Raw genomic sequence first — 19,020 nt, 5'->3', positions numbered from 1 at the left:
GTTTATACCGAAACGTACAACATTTAATTTCGCTCTTTGCAAAGCTCTATACTAATTTTTGTTATTCGAGTTCATTACAGATTTTAATTCAAAGACTTACATACACTCTAATTCTTTTAATGTCAAATTCTAATATTCTTATGAGTTATTCTAAAAAGATATATCAACTCGGCATTTTCATATTCACTATACGAATTTTTGTAACAGTACCTGGATTATCCCTAAAGTCTTATATTTTAAGACAATTTTGCACACCTACGCAATAAAAGAAATATTCATACTACAGGTCTCTCCGTGTATTTACCAAGAAGAATCATACCTTTGTATTTTGACGTACATTGGAGCCGCGATTGTGCGAATCTATTGGATCGAGCTTTGATAAGATATGCAAACGTTCAAATAAGGGAACAATAGGTGATGGTGGAGAGAATGATGTTTCGACATAACAAAGAATATTGGAAACACAACACAGTAGTGCTTACATTTTCAGTTCATTTTTAGACAGAAGAAGTGGTAGTTTATGACGCGATATGTTATTTTTCAACTCGTATTGCGGGAAAACTGGATCCAAAATATCACTAATGTAAACATTATACTGAGAGTGTACTTCCTCCAATATACTTTCACTTGCAGTGGACATTGGTGTCAAAAAAACAAAAAAAAAAAATTATCCTCGCAATTAGTTCAAAATTTTCATTTAGGTAAAAACATAAGCCTATTTAAATTGGAGCTTTTAATATTAACATTAAGAGGTTGCGCATCGCACTCTTCTATTTTACTATAAGAATAACATGGGAAAAATCGTTTCTGTTCCATCTGATTTTTATAACCAGTTTACAAGAATTTTTTTTTTTTTAAACAAACCCTAGGTGCATGCATATGACATACGGTATTCACGTGTGCATATTTCTTATGCTTCAGTCCAGAATCATTTTATTTTATTGACACTACCCAGTTGGCACTGTGACATACAAGATGTTTGAAAATTCAAACGTAGGATTGGCCAAAATGGAACATTCGACGGTATGATGTCTACCCATGCAGAAGAATTCTCTAATATTTTCAGGCCTTTTTCTCAATACGTCATCGAAAACGATTATTGATTTAGGTGGTTCTTTGTTCGGCGTAACTAAATACTCAACGCCCTCGACATTCTCCAGTAATTGCTCTAATAATTTTTATTTCGGTTGACTGCGAGATTTTGGGTGAGCGTAGACATTTTTAACATTAACATAATTCCATTAAGGTCGGTTACTAGTGTTTGCACTGCATCAATTTTATCTTAATTGCAGAATATTGCAGATACACTCTTTGTCAGCAGTTCACACTGCCACATTTTCTACGCAACTTTTTGCTACGATAGTTTGTCAAAATTAATTATCAGTAGCTGAGGGATGTACCTTGAACTGTGAATTTCAAACGTAACTGATGCAATAAGCTATAAATAATGCATATATAAAGACTACCGCAAAATCATAGTATGAACAGAATCATGTACAGAAGTGAACCAACTTGAAATGACCACATTGTAGTTTAATGAACTGACAAATAGACCGGAAAAAATGGGGTCAAATTAACGATAATATCAAAATTCTACTGGCACCTAAATTATGTTCTGACGTGGCAATCTTTACATTCGATAGTGCCACCTTCGCTCACATCTTTGATTTGCTAATGGGATTTCCGTTGTCCCCCATTTTATTAGATATGATCATGGAAGAATTGAAATTTTGAGCTATAAATTGATTAAATTTTCAACCAATTTTTTACTACAGGTACGATAACGACAATCTGATTACAGTTTCAATTTAGATAGTGTCCTTTCCACCTCTGGCAATTATCACGAAATGTTGAGGTTTACCTCGGAATTGGAAGTTGATGGTAGGATTAGTTTCCTCGACGTACGTGAATAAAGAAAGATGGTATGATAATGATGGATTGGTACAAAAAACGAACGTGGTCGCTTACATATATGAATTTTAATTCACATCACTTAATAAAACAGAAAATATCGAACACCTATAATTTAGTTGACAGAGGGATCTCTCATTGGCGAACGATAGACTTCATGAAAAAAAACCTGAAACTGATGAAGGATATGTTACTAGCTAACAACTATCCTCCATAACTGATCAACCCTTATGGTGAATATTACGAATATTAGACTAGCGTTTGTAAGGGACAGACTTAATAATGAAACTAGGATTGTTTTAGGGACTCAAGACGTTTTACCAACAGTCGAACCGCAGATGCGTTTCCTTTATGTCAAGGATTTAATCTCAGTTAATTGGGTGGGTTCTGAGTAGGTTTAATATTAGGTGTGTTTATAGAAACACTAATAATTTGTCAAGGCTATTTGTATTACCAAATGATAAAGCTCCAAAAAAAGTGAGTCTGGTTTACCGAATAAATTGGAATGATTGCGAGATATGATATTTCGGTTAAACCAGCAAGCTTCTTAAGACCAGAATTAACGAACACAGACACAACATTGGTGTTGATCCGGAAAAACAAACAGCCTTGAAAAAACATAGGGTAGATTTTGATTGTGATTTTAATTTGACAGATGTTAGACAACACATGATTTTCTGTCAAGAAAAGTATTACCGAAAAAGATTTATCTTGAAGATATGTCACTTTGTAAGTCATGGTAATTCAGTAAACCTCAGATCTGACACCAACAATTTAAATGATGTTTACCACAGATTGATTTCCAATAAACTCAGTAGGTAGTCCCGTTATTGGTGGATGATCTAACTATTGATCGAGATGGTTAAACGTTGGTGTCATGATAGATTTTTATAATTGACGCTATGTTAGGTATAATGTTGGTTTTTTGCTCTTGCTATAATTTTACCTCCTTGATTCCGCTTTGTTCTTGCCGGTCAGACTGTTATCACTGGCTTACGAAATTTTTTTTATGCAAGTTGTAAAAATCTTTCGAGAAAAATTGTGCCTGAGGACCCAGACAAGTGAATAATTTATCACTTGACTTTTTGGTAAGAAAATTGATTTATTGAATTTGTATTTTGGTCGAATTATAGTGATATAATTAATATAAATAATAATAGTACAATTGTAAATTGTAATTGAAAACAATTAATTGAAAATTAAAAAACTAATGGACACTTTTTTCGAATCGATTACAACTTAAAAAAGTAATTCACACTTTTTTTCAAATCAATTGCACATTCAAAGAGTAATTGGCACTTTTTTCGTAACAATTACAAATTAAAAAAGTACTGGGCACTTTTTTTCGAATCAGTGCGGGGCCCATTTTGCATGGCTCTCCCTTTCATATAATGTATTTTTCTTATTCTATGCCACCTGAATAAATAAATAAATAAGTATTCTTCGGGGCATCGGGGTAAAATGGGATACCCTTAAAGTAGTCGAAGCCCGGAACAAAATAAAACATCTTTTTTACGAGGCTCAAAAATTTGGTGAAAATTTCTAAAATATTAAATTGGATAACTTCAAATAATCTGTATCAGTACATACATACTCGTAACAAATACGGATGCGTAACAGTCGTACAAATGCCCTGCGAATAATCGTATGACAAAAATGTATATAGTATGCAAAATCACGTCTATTAGACAGTAATTCGTTTAACATTTGTACGTTGTGAACGCGAATTATCCTAGAAACGATATATAAAGATATGTCGGGGGCGGATATTCCGGTACTCTAGAGTGCAGGTACTGATATGAACGTTGGGTTCAAAAATAAATTACTTGCAACCGAATTTCATTCTTACTCTGATTGGCTTGATGATCACTGTTCGCTTGATGCGCGAACAGACTGTACGATTTCATTCAACAAAAAGCGTCAATTACAATTTTAATTTCTAATTGATTCGAAAAAGTATGTTAATTATATTTTTTATTTGTAATTGATTCGAAAAAAGTGCCAATTACATCTGTAATTTGTAATTCATTTCTTCAATTAAAAAATACAATTGTAATTTATAATTCACTTTTTTCAGTTACAAAGTACAATCGTAATTTGTAATTACTTAATTACAAATTTGCCCGATACTGGATAAAACTCTGTGTAGAAAACTGAAAATTGACAATAGAGTCCTTGAATTCATAGGAACAGCAAAGCAACAAATGGAAGCTGGTATTCAGACCTCATTTGCAAAGCTGTCAAAAAATCAAGTAGTGACCGCCACTTTCGAACGTCGTGTACCAACACCCCCCAGAGTGGATGATTCTCTCATTTTTCATATCAATCACTAGGGGGTTACCATGAGCTGGTAGGTAAAGCTACCTATTCACCGTACCTTGGTGAATGCTGTAAACGACGTGAGTAGTGATGACAAAAAAGTGGACGAGAGTAAATAAGCCAAGAGGCGTACAGAAAAAGGCTTCACCCGAAATGGTATTATATAAAAAGGGATTTGGTGTCTATCATAAGTCATCGAAAAACTAAACAACAAAAAACCATTTTAAGAATTGACCGATTGATATTTATTGAAATATGCCAAAATTTCTAAAATTACACAGACTTGCGAAGTCTTTTCGTATGGGACGAGATACCCAAATCGAACTGCGAAAAAATGAGACAGCGATTGTCAATTGTGATGACAAGCTTGGACCCATCATTGCAACGATGTCGTTTACACTGGGACCTCGATTTAACGTCCTTCGATTTAGGATACAGTCCTTATCATGCCGCATTCACCGATCGGTTTGCCATGTGACGGGAGATAGTGGAGGGCACTTCAGATCTCTGCGGTCAGGCCCTTAGCACGGCATTTTACACATATATTGATGCAAGCCGGTGCGCAGATACTATCGATATTGGCTTCGCGCATGAAGTACCAACACCGAATTGAGTATGTGTGATCGTATATGCACATGTGATTTACTGGACCCCAAGTTCTTATCGCCATAGGTAGCGCTATTAGGGGGGTAAACTTTTCTGCTACGCCAACTGGCAGCGCTGACAAACATGTACACGCAAGGAATTGCATACACATTGATAGTGTACCACATATAGGTGTTGCATAAAGCAAATACCAAGATGCCACGCGGAGCCAGCCCCGCCACTATCCGTTTAATAGAGGTCCTAGTGTACCTTATCAGTTTCCGTAACTTTTAATGAGCCGCAGACTTCGTCAGGTGTTCGTAGTATCAAATGAGATCATGAAAAATATTAGGATAAGTCTTCCACATATTAGAATGCGGACGCTTCCGTCTCAAGCTTTTACACAACTAACTATATGAAAGTTGATGTACTTCCTGGAAGTCAATCGAATAGTTCCAGTCGGGGATGATTTATTCACATTCATTCATAAACCCTTCTCACAACAAATTTCCTTGTTACAACGTCATACTTTACAAAATTCAACGTTGAGTATTTGCCAGACTTGCGAACTAAAAATGGATCCTGCAGTTAACGATCAACTTGATTACGGTGACGATGGAACCAGCTAAAGAATTCAATAACAGTGTGTCAATTATAGAAATCTCTATGAAAAGATCGTTATCTATATACTGGCTTGTATTTTTATATTTTCATATGACCCATATTACATTATTGCCTCACACAAACTATGTTTGCGTTTCAATAGAGCAGCGCACACCTGAGACCGATAAATTAACGCGTTGTTTCAACTGCTGGTTCCACTTCTTACAATTGGTATCAACACGTGCAGTGTACTACTAAACAAATAGGGTCATCTTTTGTGCCGATACAAACATACGTATTCAGCTAGTGCGACAGAACTATTTATTAAGCGGAAAAGTTCAAATTTCGTCAACGTGAGAAAAAGAATCGGATCCAGTTTAAACTTCCGAGTTGTCAAAGTTCAGACAGAGCATTGCATGGATTGATCAGAACTCCGAAAGGTGCCAACCTTCACATTTGCAGGAAACGCTTGACAGCATATGTGAAAGTTAGTCACGTTCGAAGTTTAGATCACTCGGAAATTTGACCAGTACTCAAGCACCTTGCTTCATCCTTCTTATTTTCAAACATATCCAATATTCCATAGACCACAGAGATACTACAGCAACGCTGAGATTATCGTAGGGACTATTTACACTAAAACATATTTAAGATCCATCCAAGGATGTCAATTTTCGTTTGAGGGACACTTTTCAACAAGACCGGCTTGGTTATTATTATGCACTGTTCTGAATAAATAAGTAAACTTACAGTGAAAATGGTTCAGCCTCTTCGGTTTCGAGAAAATATTTTGAAAATCGTCAACACACCGAAAATCATTCCAGAGTCTTACAAAACATTCGAAAATTCTAGGAATTGTGCATCGAGATAAATTCCAGCCGTAATCTCAACGTGAGAATTTCGTTAATGATGGAGACTTTCAAAAGCATTTGCGAGTATCTGTAGAGACGACGGTCATGAGCTTTAAAGGATGTTATACAAAGTTTTGGCGGCAAACTGCTAGAAAGCGCCAATGTTGGGAGGTTTTCGTCTCAGCCAGGTAACCGGCAAGGTAGAGTAAAACTACATAATTGTTAATTGGAATGTTGGTGAGTTAGATCGATTTGTTGGTACTTTAGTCCAGCTGAATGTGGTTTCGAGCTTCAGAGTCAGTAAAATAGAGTAGATTGCCATTAGAAAGGGGAAAAGAGCGGCAAGATGGAGCGGATGTCGGGTATCACCATCAAACCTTCCAGAAGAGGGTTGCGTCTCATCGTGAGATAAAATGCCAGTAACATTATTATAATAGTACATTATGTACCAAGGGTATAATCAGGTTTACATGTAGGTTTTGTTTTTTTTTTGGGTTATACTGAAAGTGTCGGATCAAAATTAACAGATACATTTTCAGTTCTGTATTTTGTAGCCGTATGTAGATACTTTTCAGAAATATCTTTTCCAATGCTGCCTGAGCACTTTTCAAGAGAAATATACGACCCAAAGATGAGGTTTAGAAGTAACTCCCGAGTGAAAAAATGGTATCGACATTTGTGGTATCAAGCCATTACATTCATGGAAATTCCATGCCAAATGAAAAAAGCATTTGATATGTAAAAAGCGTACGTGTATATATAGAGTTATATATTCTTTCGAGAGAATCTTTCTTTCAACCCAAACAAACTTCTTGACAACCCGGTTAAATTATTAGAAATCATGAATCGAGCGAAATTCGATGTAATTTTTCTTCATAGAAGAAGCCAATATCACGTGTCAAACATAGCGAGTTGGACAACCACATTTATCGCTGACTCTATATCTATATAACAATTGGATGTTCAGGAAAAGATAATTTGCGAATTTCCACCGTTGCATAAACGTACGATATGTTTAAGATGACTCTTATCTTTGGAGAGAATCTTTCTTTCAACCCAAACAAACTTTTCAAATGGTACTACAATGGAAATTTGCAAATAATTTTTTCGTGTAACACCCGAATATATACAGGGTGTCCCTAAATTGCCTCCCACGGACTAGCCAGCAATTTAGGGACACCCTGTATACGGGGCATTGGACGTCAAACCAATGGGTCATCGATCTAACCTCCTGGCATACTAATGTCCAATGGATTTTTTGGTTTGTTTCGGTCAAAAATGATGCCTCTAATTTTTTGAAATTTCTCCGCCATTTTGTAAAAGCGTGGCGACCCGAAATATTCTTGGCATGAAGATGGGCGTTTTCGAAATTGATGAAACTTTTTTGTAAAACCAGGGACTCGAAAACACATCTTTTCGTCATGATTAGAAAATGGGATGAAAATGTTGAATGTTTTTTTTTAATGATGGTTTCTAGTAGGAAAAAATAAAATTAGAAGAAACTTCGTGTTTCTCAATAGAATTCGATTTTCTTTTTTTTTCAAGGATAAAACTAACGATACGACATGTAAATATATATATATTATATATATATACACAAATAAATGCAGCGAGCACTGTGTACTGTCATCCTTAAATTTAAAGTGTACAACGAATAATTTGAGGGCGAACGGCGAAAGTGTAAAAATTATATTCTTACCCCATACTGGTAGATCATCGATATACATTTGATACCAATATTGATTTTTCACGGCGTAAACAAAAGCCTTTTGATTTTTCTCACTCAGTTCAATTTCGCAATACTCAGTCTTGGAAATATCCGCTGAAAATACAGTGCATTAATTAGTTTAACGTAGATTAAGGATTCTTGGTTACAGAATTATCAACATTATTCGATGTTTCATTATTAATTTCTATAAAACCTGAAATTGGATTAGTGCAGAAATGGGCAACCTACTTATTTTGCGGCCCTCGCTCATTTACCAATTAAAAAACCAGAGACAAAATGCTGACGTCATTTCAATGTACATATTTTCTATTTATCTTATATGATCTCTGGAGGGTTGATAATTTAGTCAAAGGTGTGGCGCGTTTTTAGTGATGGACGATATGGCCATTACGTGACCTCAAGAAAACAAGTTTAATTTGTTTTCGATTTTTCACTTCATGAAACCATAGTTTAGAAATCTTTAACTTCTCATTAATATTGAGCCTTGTGCATTCCAATCCAAAAAAATCCAATTCTAACATTTGTATAAAGCTAATAATTTCTCTATAGAATGGACGGAACTTTCTATGGTAGTGTTTGACAACTTATTTAATTTTCTCCAAATTGGCGCGTCGTACAACATTTTTGGCCCTTCGATCTCCGAGATATTCAATATCGCGTAAGACGTAGTCTTGCACCTTTTTCAAGCATCGGTATGGTTTTACTCCGTGAGAATCTGTCAAAGTTCTATTGAGAAGTTTGGTTTACCAAAAATCGAAACTCGTTATTAATTTTATTGTGAGATAGTCATGTATTGAGTATTTATTAAATTTTCATATCCATAAGATCTCTTAAAAATATAAAAATTAAAAATCCTGGAATTTTAAATACAGCTTAGATATCGAAGCGGCAATTCAAACCTTGACGATGGTTACAAATCTAGCAGATTCGTTCAATTTTACTTGCAGATGGCTCATTTTATTCAGAAAACTTTTTATGTATCACAGTATTACAATTCCTAGGTCATAATCAATATTGGAGCAATGTTGAAAAAATAAATATTCAGTGCAAAATAATCTAAAAATAATTCTGTATAAAATGAGCAGATCGCGAAGTGTAATTCAACGATTCTACCCGATTTTCAACAATTTCGAAAAAAATTGAAATGAAGCATCTACTTAAATTTGTACATTCATGATTCGATTATTTTCTGTTCTTGGATGTTTAAAGAGATTTTCGTACCTTACGAGGGGAGGGTTCGGTTGTCAGGATGGAAATGGGAGGTAATTTTTTGCTTATTGAGCGTTCGTCACTTGTATAGTAATTACCCAAAGTCATAGAGCCAAATGTCCCGGAAGTCTCGAAAAAATTGTCTTGAAAAATTATGTATCTGTCGTAAACGAGATATTGATTTGGTATTGCGAGTCACGGGTGAAAGATTAAAATGACTTTCAGTAGAATGAAAAGAATCCTTAGAAGCAGGATAACTTTTCAGTATAGTTGAATTGTAGGTTTCTCATAATGTACCTTGTAAGTTGGTCTAAGTTATTCGAAACAATGAGAAATTTGACCGTCAATATATGAACAGATATAGTCAAATACTTGATTTGATTGAACATATGGAGTTTAATTTTCTACCACTAAACATTCAATTACCGCCAATAATGAAATTCAAATGAATGACCGTGTAAGCATAAATAAATGACTCGTAGGTTAATATATTATTTTACATTTTCTTCCTTCTGTGAAAGAGAATTTTTTTTAATTAGAGAAATTTTGTTCTGGGTAATACACGTTTTCTTATACATCAATTCTTACGTTCTTGTAATTTACTTTACTGTATTTCGTCTTATATGGACATATTATAATCACTAAATATTGTGAATCGAAATGTCAAAGAATTTTAGAACATTGTTTGAAGGGGTACTCAATCACAGATTAGTTAAAATGGTAAAATGTTAATTTTACTACTAACAAGACTGCCATCAAAACTCCGCCACAAAAATACAGTCCAACAATAAGATACTCGATATGTGCTAAAAAAAAAATAATAACTCTCAAATTTCATAGCTAATATCGAATTTAGTATTGGGAACATGTATTTTGATATATAAGCAGCTGATATCAGGTTCAAAGACCAATTTAAAGACGTAAAAAACATGTTCCAATTGCTATTTTGTACTCTGTCGCTTTGATACCTTTTCTACGGGAAGAGGTAACCCTTAGAGATTCAAAAAAATTTGATTCTTGATTTTACATTAATCTTAAAGTTCTATCTTTTCAGAATATTTTGAGCCCTAGTCCATTTCGAAATTCGTGAAACTGACAAAATCACAGTCATTTTTGTGAAACATGTGCCATTGAAATGTAAGAGCCTAGGGAATAAGGCTGACAAGCGCTCACTTGTTTTGAATGCGCTCTATTCCTCTGACGTCACTAATTACTATTTCAACATTACAATATGTGAAAATTCTAGCTTTCTCAAATGGAATAGTAGCATGAGCAGAATAGGACACCAAAGAGCCAGTTCCAAATGCATTTGACTGTTGAGTCCATATTAGATTTCCCATTCAATGTAATGCTTTAAGATACTTTTTAACTGTTCATATGCTGAGTTACGTGTGAAGATATGAAAAAAAAATCGTGGTAACCCAAATTGAAGCTGTGATTTTATTGAAGTAATTTACACTTTTGGATGAAAAACTCCTATTAAACGTTCTCGTTCCTCTACTTTCACTATTAAGCAAATTTATTCTTTCTATGACTTTAAAATGACCAAATTTTCAATTGTCAACTTACCTGAGACAGCTCAAACTTAAATTCCTTCCATATTTATCGTTGGTGAACTTGGCTCTGTTATAGCTCAAAAACTCTTGGTCTTACAAAATTTTCTTAAGAGAACTGAAATCTCAAATTCTCTTGAAAATCTTACAAAACAAAGTGAAGTGTAAACTAAAAGTTTCTCTTATGTGTTGAAACAAGAAAGAAAGTAAAATACTTTGCCAATGCTGTAACTAGAAAATTAATATACAACATTGACAGTACTGAAGTTAGTAGCGTTAACGTAATAGAGCATCGAAACAAAACTCGTTTATTTACTATTTTACATCGACTTGAGAAAGTTTAATCTGCTCAATATGAGTATATTTTGCTTTAATTATGGATTAGCAAATTTCAAGCAATCCTGAAGATGCAAAGTAACGTTTTTTTCTTGAATATGGATCGTCATATTAACGTTACAAACTTCAACCTTGTCAAAATTGACCATATAATTATGCATGTCGTTCAAACCTTTAAACTCAATATCCAACCCACTAAACTCTAGCTCAATGCCTTGCAGTGCCTCCGATAACGTTTCATGGTAATGGCTGATCACTGCCTTTGCTCCGGCACAAAATGGCAAAGAGAAGTACGAGTAAGTCTCTTGTCGGTTGTGGTATGGCCCCACCGTACTCATCCATAATACTACCTCGTCATTATCTTCGTACTGCAAGAAGAAAAAAATGATGGATGAGGAAATTTATTTTTCGATTGAGATATTCTGTGAAACAAGTAAACAGTAGCTTCGGATTGACAAGTGACTTGCTATAATCAAAACTGATTGTTCTAATGAATGAAACTTGAAACAGCAGTAAATACATCTGTTTTATGATAAAGAAGCGAAGTATTGTGAACTTTTATTCCAAGATTCCTTGGCTTTTCGGGGATTTACAAACGAAATATTTGTAGTTTTCAATACACGTGTCAAGCTAATTATAGGAATCAGAGTTAACTCGTGGTCACACTTATTTGTCGTCCTATAAGAGCTACATGGTTTCTCGGGTCAAAAACGAGCCAGTGTGCCTACGATGGGTTATGACCAAACACGCTGAACTTCTTTCAAATACAATAACATAACATAGTTCTATGGCTACAAATCCTTCAGTTACAAATACCTGGTTTTTAGGGAATATGTAAGATTTTGAATCAAGGGGCTTTACTGCTGTATCTTACTTAACAGCATGTGCAGCTGTTATTTCTGGCTGCTGGCTTCAGCTTCATCTCGTTATACCACTTTGAATTCGAGGTGAGATACAAAAGTATATTATAAACAAAAAGTTGACAAGTAAATTGAAGAAAAGAAAGCAGTTGTCTTATTATGAAAAACTCCAGCAGCCGATAATAGGTATGAGCTTGTAGCTTGACACTGCAGGGAAAGACCATATGTTTGTTGAATGAGAAAATGTTCACATTTTTGACTTTTGTACACATTCCAGGTCGAGTGTAGTCAAGAGTTAATTATAGGTGTAACCAGATTATACGATAATAATCGTGAACTAACAATATCAGACAGTTGAATACAATAATTGTAACATAGATACTGAATTCCTATCTTGAAAGTTTCGATGCAAGACGGTTACACATATTTTGGATTCGAACTAGAGCTGAAAATGCTAGGCTGACAGGATAACCCAAGAACTGAAATGAAGGGTGAGCATAGTTTGTGTTAGACAATCAAGAAATGATAGTTTGAGATCAAAGACATAACGAATCAAGTGGGAGCAGATAATTTTCGTGACTGTAATTACTGTGATAAGCATAACCTAGAGCAACACCTGGCGCGCAGATATTCGAGACTGACATTTTTTGACATTTCAAAAAAGATGTCACCGGTATTACTTACGACATGATTGTGTTCATCTCCGCAAACGAGGGTCAGAGCTAGCAAAACAAGAACTAATCTACTCCATGCCATGTTAGACTGCGTGATGTCAAAGAGATCCGTTCAAACATTAAGCGTAAACTGATGATAAATTAGGCGAGATGTAAACGAGAATATGTCCCCTTCATCGCCAAAATATCGCAAGCGGTCAACGGAACTGGACAGAACCACGTATATAAAAGCAGACAGGACTTAATCACACAGCAAACTTTTATATATTGCCACGTCAGATGGCTCTTCCATCGATAACGGCCATTTGTCGACAAGCAAGTTTGCCAACTCGCCACGCTGACGGTTAACCGCGCTCTTAGGGTCGGTCTACATAGCCGCAGTATCGCGGAGCACGGCAATGTGATAACCAATCCAAATGCATGAAATCTAGTGAACAACATATTTTAGGCATTTTGAATGGTTTACATCTGGACCGTGCTTCGCGCCACCGCGCCTGTGTGAACTCAACTTTAAGTCAGGTCCACGAGGATCTTGTAAGCAGTAGGCTTCAGTTGCGCATGTGTGTGATGTCCTAGCGGACACTTGCGGACCATTCAGGAGTTAGATTTCAAATTATGTCGCGAAAAGGTACGGGGTCGTATGTATCGTATGTATGTACATATAATATATAATATCAGTACATACAATCAACGTTGACTGAAGACATATCCCCAGTCAATGCAATTGATAATTTTGGGTTATCATTATCGATGAAGTACTAAAATATGTACATTGGACAGACGTGAGACAATCGCGTTATGGAATTATAGTAGTTGGAATATCACGTGGAATTTACGAGAGGGAATTCGTTGGATATAATATTTGTTATTCGACTTACTTTGCCTTCAACTCGATGCAGGATCAGCAATCGGTAGCAGATGATTTTCGTAGAGCGGCGAGGAATCGGAGATAAGTCGTTGGATTATAAGGAATTGTTTATTAATTTGTGATTAAGCTCTGAAAATGTGAAAGGTTCTTTGGGAAATTTGAGACTTTGAATTCAATGTTTTTGGTTTATTCAAAAATAAAGATAATGGTGTCAATTGAGTCATGAATTGGAATTTTTATATTATTCAAGATGCATGGTTGGCATTGTACTTCGAGCAGTATGCCTCGGATGGAATAAGTTTTCAGGTTTTGGAATAATCAAACCAATCTAGTTTCAGGAAAAGTGATACTTTGCTGATTGATTTTAAATTCTACACTGGCTCTCGAAGCTTGAATCGTACTTGCAAATTTGCTTCCAGAGTAGCCTTGCTGAGTTTTATATTATTCGATATTGAATAGTTATGTGCTTGTGGCTCCGAGAAAATTTTGAAAATATTCCTACAATTGAAATATTCTTATTATTGAATAATTTTGTGGTATAGTAATAATTTTATGATCAAATAATTGTACGAAAGGCTGCACAGGTGCGCAAGGGTACGACGAGTACAATTATTTTATATATATATATATATGGGTTTACTTTACCTCTGGGATTTGTTCTTCATGTTTAACATTCAACATTTTGAATAAAATAATATTGACTATTTTGAACTTTTCATCTTTGGTCGCGCACATCCATCAAGACTTCTTAATGTTGCCCGCTGCTGCGCACCATTTCTGAGTATTCAGCATTTACAGACGCTCTTCCAACTCTTCTCATGATCGGAACAACCAATAGTCAATCTCCGTACATACGTTTACTGTACCTGTATAAATAGCTGATAATGAAGCTATCCAATATTTGATTCAATGTCAGACTTCAATCCGGAAATAAAAAATTTTCAATTACTGTTGTATATAAATTTGATAACATGTATCAGTAACTACGACTGTTAGGTGATGATTGAAACCAAATACGGTGTCTACGTTTCATATTGGAAAGCAGGAGATGTTGGGATCAATGACAAAAATTGGGTATTTGCATGATCTTTATATTTCTTAACTTTTGATGTTTTACGATTCTATAAATTTTTTTAGAATTTTTGAAAAAAAAATATTTTGTTTTTGTTTATAAGTATTTAAATAATTTAATAAATAAAAAAAAGGTAATATTTAAATGAATAAGTAGCTCCATCTCGCGTATGTGACGTCACAATGCTGAATTTTTTTGAAATTTTTAGCGCCAAGTTCTCCTGTAAGCACGCCGTACGTGTAATCAGCTGTTGCTCTGTGTTGTGATTGATGAAAAGAACGTCTGATAGTGCTGTTTATTATAAACTAAAGTTATTAAATTATTTAATATGTCATTAAAAAACGATTTTTGTTGGTGTATAGTACCAACTTGTAAAAATACTCAAACTAATGCTTGCTTAACATTCTTAGTATAATAACATTGACGTGATCATAACCTCCACACAATTATCCGTATGAGTTAAAAAAAAAAAAACACCACACAAAAATTGATTTCTATTTTAATTATTTTCACCGAAGTCTGACATTAATTATACAATGTATCAAACTTAAAGTTTAAAAAACTTACTTAAAATTTTTTTAGCGCTAGAAAATATTGTACATTACTCTTTGTGAATTCAAATAAACGCGCCAGTAGCAGCACAATGACGTCAAACCAATCACATTCCGTTTTATGTCACGTGACTTTTATGTGATTTAGGACCACTTTTATTTATTAAATTATTTAAATATTTATAAACAAAAACAAAATATTTTTTTTTCAAAAATTCTAAAAAAATTTATAGAATCGAAAAACATCAAAAGTTAAGAAATATAAAAATCATGCAAATACCCAATTGGAAAACAGGTTTATTACAAATACAGATATAATAAATATTATGGTCAACGAAACATAATGAAACAAATATGTATGATTCCAACGTTGAAGATGCTGTTTTTTAAAGGTTTATGTGCATTGATGATCAATACTCTTTACTGTCCTTACTGACTATCGTTCAGTCATATCGTAGAGCTTAGATCCCAGTGCTAGTTACGATATTATTATCTCTTTTGCATTGCTGAGTTCGTGGGTAGCTCTGTCTCTGTCCTAGGGGGTTTTTAGCGCTGCCAGCTAATTCCAGAACGTACCATAAGAAAACCGTGTGCCTACCAAGTTGCCACATATGTGCTGCTTAGAGCATGTAGACATCGTGAAAGCCTGGTATATCCTGGTAAGTGGAAAACTGTATAAAGAGAGAATTTAGTAATTCTACATCCTTTCTCTGTCTCGCAGGTCCAGTTGGTCGATTCACGCCATCACTGCGAGCACTCACGCTCGTACCACACTAAAGACTTGTTTTGGCGCCTTTTAAATAAAAATTTTCGTCCGATAGGTTGGTAACGTTGCTGAATGCGGCTCTGCGGCTGTTGCTATCGCCATGTGCTAAACAGGCTAGACGCATTTTGCGCATCATAAGTGCAAATTTCAAACTGATGAGCTGTTATTGTCAGAATTAAGTTAGGTTAGTTTTCGGTTTACTTTTGGCTGCAACCACTGTTGATACGTATATTTTCGCGTCGGTTCCATTTGTTCATTGTGTCACATCCATTAATTTCACTTATTATACAGCTGTGGAGTTAAATTGAATTCTAGGCGATCATATTTGGTAAATACGCTGATGCATCAATCTTCGACTACCGGATATGTACTAAAGAAGTTATCATGGAGTCATTTGAGACTTTTATGGAGATGTTTGGTAAATGGAGACAAAGGGAGAACAATGATGACCTAGTGAATCTTTTTAAATCTGGACCATCATATCTTCAAACCTTGTCAACTAGTGAAATCGGTAAGACATCATGTAAACTTTCAATATCATTCACAACTCAAGTTAGCAACGAGAGTTAATGGCTGAATATGATGAGCGCTGGCAAAATAAACCAGTGGAACGTAATCATCAAATTTTTATCATATCTCAGAAAGTTAATATGTGTACATAGATGTATTAAGAGAAAACCTCCATCCCTTTATTCCATTAAAAAACAATTCATTGCCATCAGTTTTCAACTTAGACTGCTGGCGTCAGCTTATCATTTAAATTATTTCTTTCAACTGAGCTTCAAGTTATTGAAAACCAGTGGTGTGCCAATGTTTTACACATGAGATCAAGGTTAGTGAATCGCCAATTTTTCAATCAGGAAACGTTGCGAATAATATTGAAAATCAGAGTTGACAAGAACTTGTTTAATAACTTGAGTTAATAACTTGAGTTGCTGTCATTGAACATGGAATTAGTTATCAATGACAAATAGATGGATTTGTTCTCTATTCTAATTTTAATATTAACCTGGTCAAGACGTGGTACTTAATTCCGTAGCAAGAATGGGATTAACCATTAGACCGTGCAAATACGCAGTTGATTCGAAGCACCTCATCGAGGTATAGAGATCTACACTTTTAATATTTCAAGGACCCTCATATAATAGCCAAACCTGCTAATATTCATTAAAATAAGGTAGTCAAGCTTGACAATCACGATTTCACGAAGTACCTTGTGCCACCGGATTCTGTAAATGAATCATTAGCATGAAATTGATCTGTATTATCTTTATGGTATGTACTTTCGAGTGTCAGAAGGTTTCAAATCTGGTTAACTGGTAGAGGGACGAGAGTGGCGTTTATGTTTATATCTAATAATATGAAATATGCAGTCCGATGATTTCAATGCTGTTATCAGACTATAATTCATAACAAATAACAATAAGAATCAAATTTTATTTATTTTAAATTTGACATTTGCTGGTTTTTCAAAATGTTTCAGCTTAGCCCATTTTGCAAAATGAGTGCCAGAGATGAATTAGCAAATCTTATCTAAGAAAAATTAAATAATTTCTGGTTTGAAATGATAAAATTTCACAAAATTTTGAGTTTTAACTTATAAGCTACAAAGAAATTCACAGTAATCTTTTTTTTTTTTACTTCAATTGGCTCTTTGATTGGCGGTTCGAATGTAAAATAGCATCTCCATCGACTACTGTTTATATTGGTTTGTACTGGAATGTCAATATAAACCATTACCTTTGACAATGATTCCATTCCAGAGTCGATCTCGGTAGATCTACCTGTGTGGACGCTGCTTCTGTGAATCATCGTAGTACTTATAAATGCCATTACTCCTAAGTGTTTGAAGCTATTTGTGAACATTGTCTTATCGTTTCCGTAACAAGGCCCGCTATAATATGATCTAAAAAATTATGGGATTTGTATTAAAACGATTTAAGATGACCTGGACCTCTCTTTACTACAATTACTAAAAATAGAAAATTGTTTGTAGTACCATCTTATGTTCCCTCAAATCCCTAGAATATTCTTTCCAAATTCTTTATTTTTCTCATACACTTGACCATTCCACTTGGAACGTGACACCTTATAGAAGAAAAATTTCACAGCATTCCCTAAAATTTTGGTAGTCTCTCCACTATGGGGCTAAAACCATGCCGAAATCTAATTTTCAAAAAATGGCTATCGAGAGCACGCCAATCTCAAAGTTTGACCACAGCATAAAATTGCATTTAATTGAATTCTGGAAAATCTTTCGGGCACAAAAGAACCTACAATGTTTAATTTCCATTATTATAATATAGGTATTGAATAAATTATTAATTTGTGTGACATTAAGAGAAAATACGCAAATCTTATTATGAATCATACATAGGTACGTGAAAATAAAAGACACATTTATTCTTTAATCGAGTAAATAAATTGGAGGTGTATAAATGTATAATTAAAATTGTAAATATAAATCATTAAAAATCACTCATTCATCCATCCATTCAGTCACACAATTTAAAATATGCCATTTTATTTCAAACATGTTCACTGTAAAATGTTTTGTTTCTCGTTGTATCCAGATGCGTCTAAGTGTAAAATTATGCTGCTTCTTCGAATCACCGTTTATTTGTTGTTTCTTTTCTTTGTTTCACTTGGCGTTGACTTTGTTTATACGTGAAGTCTGTTTTACAATTTTCGTTACCGTAGACGGTGTTTTTCCTTTTCGTTGTAAGTACGACACAATTAAGAAAAAAACAGAAATGAGGACTATGAGGTATTGAGTGGTTACGTCGGCGTCTTCTCATAGAGTAATCCAAATTCCGCCTTCTCCAAACTGCGGACTAGTCGCTCGTTCCACACATTCGAAGGCTTGTCATGTTACAAACCTTCAAAAATGTTTCTATAGAACTGTTTCTTTTGGGTACCAGTTTTAAAATGCTGTGTCGAGTTCAGGCAGGGAACTTTGTTCCATATATACTGAGTCCTTTGGCATCCAACTACTGTATTACCGTATCCAGGATCAATGCATCATGAAATGTTGGATTCCATTTTAGACTTTGCACATCCATCTGTATGGCACGTACGCCGACTGAATACATACTTATAAATATATATCATTACCTTATTAATGTTTACTCTT

The 19,020-nt window shown here is 34.6% G+C and overlaps 2 protein-coding genes across 4 annotated transcripts in view; one reads left to right on the top strand and one right to left on the bottom strand.

Annotated features, from left to right (window-relative positions):
* The window catches only part of LOC107226272 (transmembrane 9 superfamily member 3), a 32,935-nt gene extending 20,000 nt beyond the window's left edge, over positions 1-12,935 (bottom strand). Inside the window, exons 1-3 of the mRNA XM_015667033.2 lie at positions 12,641-12,935; positions 11,269-11,464; positions 7,969-8,091 (exon numbers count right to left, since the gene is read on the bottom strand). Coding sequence (XP_015522519.1) covers positions 7,969-8,091; positions 11,269-11,464; positions 12,641-12,712 — 391 coding nt within the window. The 5' untranslated portion in view covers positions 12,713-12,935. The remainder of the gene's footprint in view (positions 1-7,968; positions 8,092-11,268; positions 11,465-12,640) is intronic.
* A 2,973-nt stretch (positions 12,936-15,908) lies between these two features.
* Positions 15,909-19,020, top strand: part of LOC107225242 (DNA-dependent protein kinase catalytic subunit-like) — a 136,983-nt gene continuing 133,871 nt past the window's right edge. The window contains exons 1-2 of one of the 3 annotated variants that reach the window (XM_046736558.1): positions 15,909-16,071; positions 16,203-16,398. In XM_046736558.1, coding sequence (XP_046592514.1) covers positions 16,272-16,398 — 127 coding nt within the window. In that variant the 5' untranslated portion in view covers positions 15,909-16,071; positions 16,203-16,271. Of the gene's footprint in view, positions 16,399-19,020 lie in introns of all 3 variants that reach the window. The other 2 variants (XM_046736557.1, XM_046736556.1) reach the window with 2 other exon arrangements.

This window comes from Neodiprion lecontei, chromosome 4, assembly GCF_021901455.1.
Source record: "Neodiprion lecontei isolate iyNeoLeco1 chromosome 4, iyNeoLeco1.1, whole genome shotgun sequence".
Lineage (NCBI taxonomy): Eukaryota > Metazoa > Arthropoda > Insecta > Hymenoptera > Diprionidae > Neodiprion > Neodiprion lecontei.
The sequence above is the reverse complement of the archived record's forward strand: the minus strand, read 5'-3'. Positions and strand labels throughout refer to the sequence as shown.